This window comes from Glycine max, chromosome 17, assembly GCF_000004515.6.
Source record: "Glycine max cultivar Williams 82 chromosome 17, Glycine_max_v4.0, whole genome shotgun sequence".
NCBI classification, from domain to species: Eukaryota; Viridiplantae; Streptophyta; class Magnoliopsida; order Fabales; family Fabaceae; genus Glycine; species Glycine max.
This window is the reverse complement of record NC_038253.2, coordinates 36669750-36681886: the sequence shown is the minus strand read 5'-3', so window position 1 is coordinate 36681886 and position 12137 is coordinate 36669750. Positions and strand designations below refer to the sequence as shown.

Genomic DNA, 12137 nt, shown 5'->3' with positions numbered 1-12137 from the left:
GGCGAAGAACAAACTTATAACCACGGTGGGGCTGGCTGCTAAACTTGCTAATGCCAGGAAACTTGTAGGAAATGTTGCGAAGACCAAGTCAAAGGTGGATACTGGTCCATCTAAGCGAAGTAAGGCTACACCCACTGTTCAAGGTGAAACTGCCTTAGTTGTGCCCCAAAATAATCCAAATCTTTTTGAATGTGTGAAAGATGAAGTGGAAATACTTAAGAATCCCCCTACAAACAAGTCCACAATTTCTTCCACTCAATATAAGCCTATTCAAAAAGAACCTCACTCAAAACGGGCTAAGGTGATTGCCATTCCGACACTTTCACCTTCTTCTCTACTAGACCATGTTAATTGGGATATATTGGGAAAATGTTGACATTAAGGACGTAGATGATTTTCTTGGTAATGGTCAATGGAAAGATGTTTGTCACGAATTCGAAACGGAATGTAGTCATTCTATGAATGTTACTTTCAACTTAAGGATGCTTGTTGAAAAAATGGCTCCCACTTACGAGCAAGTGGTTCATTGTAGAAGAGAGTTTACCTGCCTTTCAAACTTTTAAAGCACAAAAATGTCGAGATTGAGGGCCTTAAGCGGACTAAGGAGGAGTATGAAAATTTAAAAGCATTTGTGACCAATGATTCTTGTTTAAAAGAGATGGAGAAGGTGAAGAAATTTGAGCTTGATGCAACAGAGTCTACAAAGAAGGTGACCAAGCATTTGTAGCACAATCTTTTCAAGAAGCTAAATCAACTCGTGAGGAAGATCAGCAGTCATAAAAGCTTTCACTGCAGCTGAAACTTGATCAGGACTCTTGCTTTCAGGAAAAGCAGCAGACACCATTGGGTATGGTTGATGTTTTCGTAAAATGGATCTTGTATGTTGATGTTTTCGTTCCTCTTTGTTAATTGGTATGGTTGCTAATCAAAACCCATTGGGTATCTAAATTGTCTTCCTGGAAATAAGAAAGAGATTTTGTACTTGTATATTCTTTCCCCAAGGTTTATTTGATCTTGGGCTCTCAGCTGTGCATTTGCTTGGAGATAATAATGTTTTTGTGGTGTCAAAAAGCTTGCTTCCACTTGCTCTACCCTAACAATGTGATCTGAAGATGACGCCAATGATGTGATCTAAACTCAAGAACATCGAAATCCAAGCTCCGATGGAGTGGAGCAATGTTGATGCGGTGGCGGATAATGGAAGTTAGGAATGGGATCCCACCAGAATCGTAATTGAAGGAGTTGGTTCTTTCGTAGTGAGTGAGAGAGTAAAGTTATCATGTTTCAGAGGTTAGATGTCCTTTTATAGTTTCCTGTGTCCTCAATCCATCCTCTTAGGCCTCGCCCTTGCGTGTTTCCTTTGTAGTGGTGTTTTTTAGCCTCCCCTTGGAATGGGTCAGCCAATAGCCTATGCGTCTACGATAGTAGTTGCCCCTAAGTCAGTATCACTTGGATACAAGTGATGTTGGCTTAAATCATGAGGTTGATATATCGCTAATAACAATTGCTCCTAAGTTGGTATCACTTGGGTATAAGTGATGCCGACTTAAGTCGTGAAGGTGAAGTTGAGATATCCACTATAACACCTAAAAAATGTGGGAAACCTCTAGAAAGAAAGATAAAATTAATAGAAAGGATAGAGTAAGTTATTTTCTCCCTTTTTGCGTTAGCATTCTTAATTTGATTTAAGTTATACTGTTTTTGTTGTCATATTCTTACTAAATTTTGTTTGCATCATTGGCATATAAAATTGTGGGCAATGCTCAGTGGGTGATTGATAGCTAAAGCAATTTTACTTTAACCCAAGAAATCAACATTAAACTTCCATTCAAACTTGATATGTTCTTCATAGATTTTAAAGAAATTTACAATTCTTTGACATACTGCTTATTTTCTTAACTTCTTGTTAGTTGATGTCAAGAAATTATATGGTGTTCTGTCTTCCTGCTTACTCGAAAATTCTATCTTCTTAGCACAAATTGGATGTCTTGGTGGAGCATCGTGCGGAACATGTAATCACAACAAGCAAAAGTTTATTATAGATGAGTCTGATGATGATTATGATATTTTGCAAAGAAAACATGGAAATCCTCAACAAAAAAAAGGGAAAATTGATAGAAATGATTGTGCAAGTTACTTGTTGCATTAACAAATTTACTTCAATTTAAGTCATACTTCTTTCCTTGTCATATTTTTCCTACATTGTGTTTGCATCATTGGCATTATAGCATTGTGGGCAATGCTCAATGGGTGATTGATAGTTAATGCTATTTTGTTGTAACTCAAGAAACCCATTTTAGACTTCTAGTGATCAAACTTGATATGTTCTTCATTTTTAAAGAAATTTTCTATTCTATGACATATTGTTTATCCCCTTAACTTTTTGCTAGTTGATATTGAGAAATGATATGATGTTCTTTCTTTTTGCTTATGTGAAAATTCTATTTTCTTACTTTTTTGGGTTTTTCAATGAGTTCCTTAGTAATAGTGCTTTTAGAGAGAGAGAGAGAGGGGAAGTTTTGCGTTACTTCGTTTCTTTGTGCAATTTTATGCCAAATCATTGCTTCACAATTTTCTGACATAAGGCTGAAGGAAAACCGATATGTTACCCTCCACTGAATGAGAATTTCTGGTTCTTAATTCAACTGCGTGTGATAGGGTTAGGGAAACTCGAATCCGAAGCATTGCGAACATAGCTACGCTTCACAAATTGTTCTTTTGCAAGCCTCCTCGAGATCAATCTATGAGATATTTTATGGTAATTTTTCTTGCTCAATTTGTGAAAAATGATTTTGCAATTGATGATTCAAGGAACATTAAGTATCTGGTTGATTGCTAGGAAAAGTGACAAAGACACATGAGTAGAATTTGAAATGGATTTTGCTAAACTTGAATTGAACGTATTATTTTTATTATTAGGACTTAGGAGTTAGTGATTGTTGTTGGAATTAAGATTCACTGTGAATGTAGTTTTTGATTGATGATGCTTCACCATGAATGCTGGGAATGAAGATAATCACAGAGTGTACTTGGATGGGGTAGTTGGTCAACTTAGAGAGAACTGAATTGCTTGATGCTTTTCTTCAACCTATTATTTCTCTCTTCAATCTTACTGCATTTTAATCTCAATAGGATTTTATTCTCCTTGTGAAGAGATTGTAGGATATATATATATGGTCTTATAGAAGGAAGAATGGAATCTCAGGTCAAAGAGATTTTTAGTGATTTATCTAAGTGAATGAAAGAGATGAAGAAGTTGGATGATCTCTTGGAGCTACCAAAGGCAGATGAAGTGATTTCTGAATTGATGAAGACCAAAATGGAGCTAGACAAGCTCGTGTATGTTCAGTATCCAGGTTGAACATATACTTAGTTTAACAAATAATGCATATTTTGGGTTCAAATATGCTCAGTTTTTGACAAATAATACATATTGCAACCTAGATATGTTTAGTATTGATTATCTATTTGATGAAGAGGTATGAAATTATTATTTTTCTTTTAGTTCAATTGTTTTATCTGATTTTGATTCTCACAAACTCATTTGATCGACACAGGTGTTTCCTGATTGTGCTGCAAATCTTCTAAACATAGGAATGCAATCAGAGTTAATTGACCTTGACTATCATCAGCTTAATCCACTACATCAAATTGTTTTATGTGGAAGCTTTCCGATATAGGGCTTAAAAAAACCTCAAGTGCCCTTGTATCAATGCCTGAAACATATTTTCACTTGCCCTATTTCATAGTAGGCTTCCTTTCTCTTTACCTATCTCTTGTTCTATTTGTTAATTTTCTCAATTTGATCTTATTTACATATGTTGATGCAAATTCTGTCAATTTTCTCAATTTGATCTTATTTACATGTGTTGCAGCAAATGCTACCCTCCTCAACATCGGAAAGTGATTTTCCAAATCCTTTGCAATTTGGATTTTGATCAAGCATGAGCAACAACCCTAACTTCTCAGGTAACTGTAAATTTGTGTTCTGTCAGATAACTTTTTCCTTAGCCTGGTAGCTTAAAAGCAGAAAGTAAAAAGCTAAAAAGAATGGATTTAATACAACATGCAGAATTTAAACCCCACTGATATTTGTTAGATCATATAGATAATTCTACTTTAGGTTTAATTGTACTTTGAGCAGTAAGATCTCATGACATTTTCTCTTTGGGCATATTAGCTTCATTATTCCTTGTTTAGGATCAAATTGACAGTTCTCCAAGTCTTCCCTTTCAACGAGAAAAAGTGAGGTAGTTTTCCTTTGAAGCCGGTAATCATTTAATAAAAATACTTACTGACCATTCTTTCTTTTAGAGTAATTTTTATACTAGTATGAGACATATATTAGCATTATAGTTTTTCTCCCTTCTATGATAGAGGATACACCCTTATGTTTCTTTTAGAGGATTCACCTTGGAAAACATGTTTGCTATGTCCAGTTTCCACATAGCTTTGATGGTATTGATAGGAATGATCAGTATGCTGATTGTAATGTAGTTCTCTTCAATGGATCTTATGCCATGTTCATATGATTTTTATTGATAGTTGATTTGTTACTGTTTTTTATTCTTGTGGCTTATATGAGATTTAACCTCTTTATGATACTTCTTCATTTGTGTCACTTTTGTTAGAGAAACTGGAGAGGATGTCATTGCTTACCACATATTTGGGTAAGTTATTGGACATTTTCATTTTCCTTCTTGTAAGCCTAGTAACAATTTCTGTGAAATAAAAGCATTTAATAAGTTAATTTTATTTTAGCAATGCTATGTTGCAGCAGATAAGCAAGAGAATGCAATGAGCAATGAAGAACTCCTAGATATCAATTGCAGCAGGTTTATTGGGATCTAAAATGGCTCATAGGTTCAGTATTGCCACATTATAATAGTTGAAATGATGGCATTAGGATTTTGGTTTGAGTTTGGTGTGTTTTGACTTTGTGCTTGGGGATTCATGTATTTAGACCTTCTTATGTCGAACAATGACAAGTATTTAACTCTTGCTTAGTAATAAAATTCATTTTGTTTGGAAAAGAAAATAGTTGCATAAGTGTTATTTGCTCATGAAAACTCTTGTTCTCATCTAGATCTTTTATGCGCTATTTTACCCCATCTTACCTAGTACCTCATAATTTTGATCTTGTACCTAATGGCAATAGATAAAAGTTAGCAAATGAGAGAATGGAGGGATTGAAAAAATTACTTTTCCTGGCCACAAGAATCGCCACTAAAACTTTAGTTTTTTCCATTCTGTATCAATGCCGATAAAGCATTTACGGACCATGGATAGTCTGGCTACTGATGAATTACCAGTAAAAGATTCAGTGGTCCTTTATATAGACGCTAAAAGGAAAAATAAATGCCACCAAAAGCCATTTTTGGTATAGAACAAACTCAATATGCAGAGGCGACCAAAAAATGAACTGGTCCTTTGCGATGATAGCTTGACTTGGGGAGCTGTTGGTGATGCAATTGAAGCTAGTGAGCCATCTAGACTCATCAGACAACATACTAAACTCACTATTGAAGCTCCTATTGAAGAGGAAAAGGAGGAGGAAAAACATGATGAGAACACAAAGCCTATCAAGCAAAAAATTAAGGAGAAGGAGGAGGTTGAATGCACTTGCTCAAGTTTAGGAGAGAGAAATTGCTTAATTAATTTTCAAGTTGGCATTAGTAGTAGGCATAAGGCATGTGAATTGGTTGTGCAGAGAGTGGAGGAAATCATTGGGGGGTAGGATGAAATTTGGAATTGGGACCTTAAGAGAGATTAGGCCTCTCCAACGCCTAGAGTTTTTTGTTTTGCCTTTTTACTATATTTTCATTGTAAAAATGTTTATATCACCTAGGGCATCAATCCTTTGATTAAGCTTGTATAAAAACTGTCTCTCAGTTTCTTTATCTTAAAATTTTTCTGGTTCCTTTTATAAAGAACTTGGAAATGAAAATAGTGGTTCTATTTAAGGAATCATTTGTTATAGCAACACATCTTTCTAACTCTAAAGAAGAACATGCACTCTGCTGCCACACGATGTCGAGTATGAAGAGGGATAGATAAGCATGATGCTTTATCATATCGAAATAATTAATTAATGAAAGGCATGAAATGCTATATTTAATGCTTCAGCAACTATTTTTTCTCATCTCAGAAGACATACTAAGGTAGAACGAAGGAAGCTCTCTTGCATCGCTCACAACGAATATATTTTAAGCTTTTATATACTAGAGCATACTTGTTCAAGAAAAATAAATAAATAAAAAGAACACATTGAACAAGGCCTAACAATCTTCCTTAACCCTTCTAGTATTAAGTTGTAAAACATCTCTGAGTAAATACTTGTGCTTATATTGTACATTTGTCTTATTGTAGGAATTGATAGATATTGATTATATTTTTTATATTAATTATATTTGTCATATATAGGTGTTGAAAAATTATATTTTTAAATAAATTAGTTATAAGATTTTCTTTAAGTTGTTACAACTAGACCGACAATCATGTTTTTAATTAATTATATTTTATTTAGTTAATTATTTTTTTTATAAAATTTGTTACAACCAATCTCGTGCTAAATAACCAATGGCAACAAGCAACCGGGACAACCAAACAAAACACAAGCATTTTTCCCAAGAAAAATATTACATGAACACCTAATATGCTATTTGACACCTAAAGAGAGAAAAAAATATCAATACGATAGGATTTATACTTTATAATGTGACAGGAAAAAAGAGAAATAGAGAAAAATAAAAAGTGTTAAAAAGATGTTTAAAATAATGAGATGTTTGTATATTATTGCTCTTTTTCCAAATTGTATAACATATCCAGGTATCTACCCAACAATTAATCAAGATTAATAATAGGCACACCACACAAATCCATGAACATGATTACTAACAAAAGCCCTTGATTGTACAAAAGAATATGTATCCTGAACGTGAAACCAAATGTAATAGAGTATACAAGTACATTAAAGAACTAAACAAAATATCAAGATCCAATATTATGCGTACGGAAAGTTCTGGAGAAGGCAAACGAATAAGATTCATATACATAGGTTAACAACATTCAAGGCTTCATTGTGCAGTCTTCACTAAAAGTTAAAACAAGATTCCTATAAGGATGACTACACTTATAGTTTTCTTCTCATAGACCTTCCATTAGCCAAGGAGATATTTGTTAAATCATAAATTTTTATATCAAGATAAAAATCATGCTTAATATTGCACCAATGAAAAATGCTTCATCAACTAGTGGAACATCACCCATGTATTGTTAAATCATTAATGTGACAACTTAAAGATGGAATCCAAATGAATACCAATAAGACAAAATAACATATTGATCCACAATGCTCTCAGACACCAAACGAGGCTGCAATAATGGGATTTTCAAGGAATCAAAAAAGCCTTTGCAAATAGAATATGCTTTATGTTTGTAATAAATATACATACATGAATGGAAATACTGGAAAAGCATGCATGTCTGAGTAAGAGTAATCCAATCACTCAAACAGAATAATAACCCTTCCTAGCTATTATACAAATACAAGGAGACATTCAGACCATTTGATCCCAAAAGGACTTGACCCATGAAATGCAGGAATACAATATCGACAAATGACAATAGGGTATTAATTAACATGTTCCCTTTAACAAGGAGAAGAAGCACAAATGGTGTTAAAATTCAAGTTGAGAAAGCCTTAGAAGAGTTTACTGCCAACTCAGTGAGTAACAGTTATCTTATGATTAAATAAAGGAGTTTAGAATTATTAATTTAAGAATATTTCCAGTTCTTCTGTATAATATGAAAAAAATAAAATGAAAAATAGATTATTTTAATTTAAGCATGTGATATAATCTTTTCAAAAAATGTTTGAAACGGTTTGAGAAACATTGACCAACTGAAAACCGATCAGGTTTCAGCAGGCTGATGACATACTTGATATGATAGTTGGATTGTTTGGGCTTGTTAATGCACTGGTTCCCGTTCGAACTAGCCCATTTTATCCATTTTAAAACTGTGCTCTCACATATAAGTATATGCGATGCCCTAATATCTTACATTTAATTAGTCATTATTTGTATCTTGATATCCATGTTTGTGTTGTATTCAATTTTCGTATGAATTCATACAATGTAGGATTTTACTTAGATTGATTTTACACCTTCCGTTCTAAAATAACATATGTTTAAAGTTTTTTCACACAGATTTAAAACAATAAATAAATTACTTTTAGAATAATTTTACTAAAATATCCTTAATCTTCATAAATTCATTACTTGCAGGAAAGGAGTACCTCCTCCAATTTTGTATAAGCAACAAAAATTCATAAATTTCAGGCTTATATAAAAGTAAATATCGATTATTTTTACTGTATTTATTGAGACAATCACTAACATTACATCCTTAATTAAATAACATTTTATTTCCATTGACCAATTTTTATTTTTTATATCAATTTTCATTGAAGGTTTGCGTGAACATGTTGTCATCGTCATGTTCGATTCAGGGATGCATTGGGTGATCTAATCTTCCACTACATGCAGCTGTTACAAGTTGGGTTATTTAATTTTGCTAGTTTCTTAACGTTGCTCAACTTGCTTCATTTTGGGACTTGATATGAGGGTGCATTTTCTGTTTCGGTTTGGAATGAAGCACCTTGCATGTGAAGCTTTTGGAAATTCCTTGATGGTGAGTTAAACAAGTTTGTTGAGTTGTTAGATGTGGACACAGGACAGAGTTGGTTCCTATGCATGCTGTAAATGGGGTTGTACAGTTTGCTCACTTTCTACACGTTTTGAAAGTTGACAAAGGAATGAGTTGTTCAACGGTTACTATATGCTAGTGGAGGTTTATATGATTTAGGTGATGAGAATAGTGCATACTTTCAGCTGTTCAACGGGGTTAATTATCATTGCTAGCTAAAATCAAGAAGATACTTATACGTAATAACCAGGGAAAGACCAGTTGTTTACTTAACATTTAATTTTCCTTGACCTAGTAATTACCTGAGCATTATATCTTCCTTTTTTTGGTATTCGATCAACATTTTTTTGGTACTAAGAATTATATCTTTTAAGCATAATAGAAGTTTAGATTTTAGTTGTGTGAGTAAAAAAGATGCTGGAGACAAAATTCATTTTAATAATAGTACCCCATCAAAGGATTTATTTTCTTATTATTGTTTGTCAATATCCTGATCCACACACAAAATATTTATAATAGATCAATAATATTTTGTTACTCCCCCCACTAAAAATAATCATGTACTTGCTCCTTTTTCATATTCACATTTTTTTTTATCGTCAAATATTAGTGGTTGATGATTAATTTTTTGTTAGTGGTGGATTTGAATCCAGGATCTTTTCTTCTCTCTTCTTCTCTTACCACCAAGTGAACCTTATAATTCATATATTGACATCTTGTATATTTTGTTTTTAATTAATTAATTAATGATCATGATTTAAAAAATATACTCAATAATTAATTGTTTTACTATACAGTACAATCATGTGCATCAATCAATGTAACTACATTTTGTAATTTATAACTGTTCACGCAAATCTTAGGATAATTGCCACATGATTTAGACCAAATCCGTCAATAAGATAGGGGTGAATGGATTTTTAAGAAATAGAATGCAATATAATGACAAGCTTAATTGATCAATTATTTTTGGTGTTCAAAACCCCATAGGATGTATGTTTTTTTATAGAGGCATCGGATGTATGCTAGGAACTCTATGTCTGTAATGCTTAAATTTACTTCCAATAATAATGCTAAAAAAAGACATTTTAAACTTCCGACATAATTTTCAAATTTCTCTATTTTAAAAATGAAATTTATATTAAATGTAAAATAACAAATGATTAAAAAGAAAATAGTCAAAATTCATTAATTTTATAATAATAAAAAATCATGCACATTTTCAACTTTCAACATAATTAGAAAATTTTCCTTTTAAAAAAACTAAATTTATTTATTAAATAAAATAAAAGAAAATAGTCAAAATACATTAATTTGTTCATAAACTACATGTATGTACCAATGTAAGTGGATAAACATGTCCAAGTCAGTCATACGAAAAACTTATTATAACTTAAAATATTATTTTTTTAATTAAATATTTATGGTAACTATTAAAAAATAGGACTGACTCATTTTTTTCCAGAAAATTCCAAAATATAATATCATTATTGTATACATATAAATGTGAACTAATAGTGCCTTGCGCAGTCACATCATGTCTCCAAGCAGTTTAACCTTGTCACTGATTCACTTATTCTTCAATTCAATTCACTGAATACTACACTTTCTTTGCCATCACTGGATGCTAAACCACTGAATAGTACACTTTCTTTGCCTCTTTGCCATCACTCTCTCCTCTCTCCAGCACCTTCTCTTCAATTCAATTCTCTTTCTCCGGTAAAATCAAAGCTCTTGCTTCTCATCCTCACAGAATTCTTGCTCTCTATGGTTCGCCCTGCTACGGTATGGTTCGTATATTTTTTTCTTCTCTTTGTCAAATGTTGTTTTTGTGTGTCTCTGGTTTCAAAATCCACTGTTGTTGCTGCTTATAAATTCTTTTGTGTTGTTCAAAAGAGAGATTGGAAACGGTGCATGGATTCTGCTTATGTTCTAAGGTTCCGTCCTGTTCGTGTTCGCAAAATAGGAATTTTGAAGCATTCGCCGGATTGCATGCTGGTTCAACAAGATTCCTCGAATTGGCCCCGTGACAGTGTTATGGATTTTCATTTTTCCTTTTTCTTTCTTTGTCATTTCATAGACTTGTTCGAATCCTAGTGTTTTGCTTGCTTTGAATCGTTTTAAGTGTTTTGTTGCTGTTGTTTTTCTTTTTCTTTTTTTATTTTTTTTATTTTCTGTGGTGGTATGAATGTTCCTGGTGCATGCTGTTTATTTGCCTAAACTATTCTCTTTTAGGAATTTTTTTGTTATTAGAGTTTATCTGAAGTTGAAAGGAAGAAGTTTTCGTGTTCTTTCGTTATTTACGATTATGAATAGTATTCTAGTATGTGTATCTAATTGTATATTTGATGTTTTGTTTTAAGATTTTGTCTTGCAAGGATTCATCTGAAATTGAAATGTATAAGTTTTGTTTGTTTCATTGTTTAATTTTGTAAAGAGTACATTGAATGTGTATCTATTTGTGTATTTATCGGGTGCGTGTGTTTGCATTTATGGTATATTTGTGGTTTCATTTGCTGCATTTTCTGGTGTATTTTGGCATTATTGCTTTGTTTATTTGATTGGATTATCCTAAATTAGCTGTCCTTATTGTTTTTCCTCCTTATTTCACTTGCATTGTTGAGAGGAAATTGATTATAATCTAAATTTTTATGGGAAAGGAAATAATCGCAGAAATTTATTTTGAAATAATTATGAAAAGCTGGAAAAGTTGACTTATAATTTTTTCATCAAAAGGATTATTGCTTAAGATTTTTGTATATATATATGGGTTCAAGTATCTATTTGGTACGATATGAGATCATTTACTTTTGATTGAAGTGCAAATCTTATGTTTTAAATTAAATAATGTGTTTCATTTGGGATATAAGAAGTTAACAACAAAGTGACTTATATTTGGATTTTTGCTTTTTCTTTTACAAATTTTCAGAATTTTGATTTGAAGGTGGTTTCAATTTTGGATTTCTTCCGCTCGTTGATGGACTGTGGAGGTTTTTTTTTTTTTAGATACGATTTTGATTGGATCTAAAAATTGTTTCACTGTATGCTCTTTAAGTTTTTCATTTGAAATTGAACGAAGGCTGTGATTAGTGCAAAATGGAAACCTTCTGTGCGAACATTGTTTGGTGGCGAAGTATTGGTGATTTTTTGCTTTGAATAATGAAGCGTTTGGATTCCTAACACTTGGAAAATTGTTGATGTTGGTGTGTTTAATCGTCTAAGAAAGATTTGTAACTTGTTTATAATTGTTTTGATAACCAGTTTGAGTAATTTCGTTTCTGTTTTAAGTCTGATTTGAATTGAATTTTGAATTTTGCACAAACTAATCTACTTTGTATTTGTGGGAGAATGTGATATTTAAGGGGGGAAACAGAAGTGGTTATATTATTATAGTCCAGAGTGTATTGAAGAACTTGAGTGAGGGGTAC

General features: G+C 32.3%; 1 protein-coding gene across 1 annotated transcript; it reads left to right on the top strand.

Annotated features, from left to right (window-relative positions):
- The first annotated feature begins 5398 nt into the window (after window positions 1-5398).
- On the top strand, window positions 5399-11000 carry LOC106796605 (uncharacterized). Its single transcript, XM_041011426.1, has 3 exons — window positions 5399-5611; window positions 10240-10494; window positions 10606-11000. Exons 1-3 carry the CDS (start codon window positions 5399-5401, stop codon window positions 10804-10806), a joined length of 669 nt encoding a protein of 222 aa, XP_040867360.1. The 3' UTR covers window positions 10807-11000.
- The last annotated feature ends 1137 nt before the right edge of the window (window positions 11001-12137 follow it).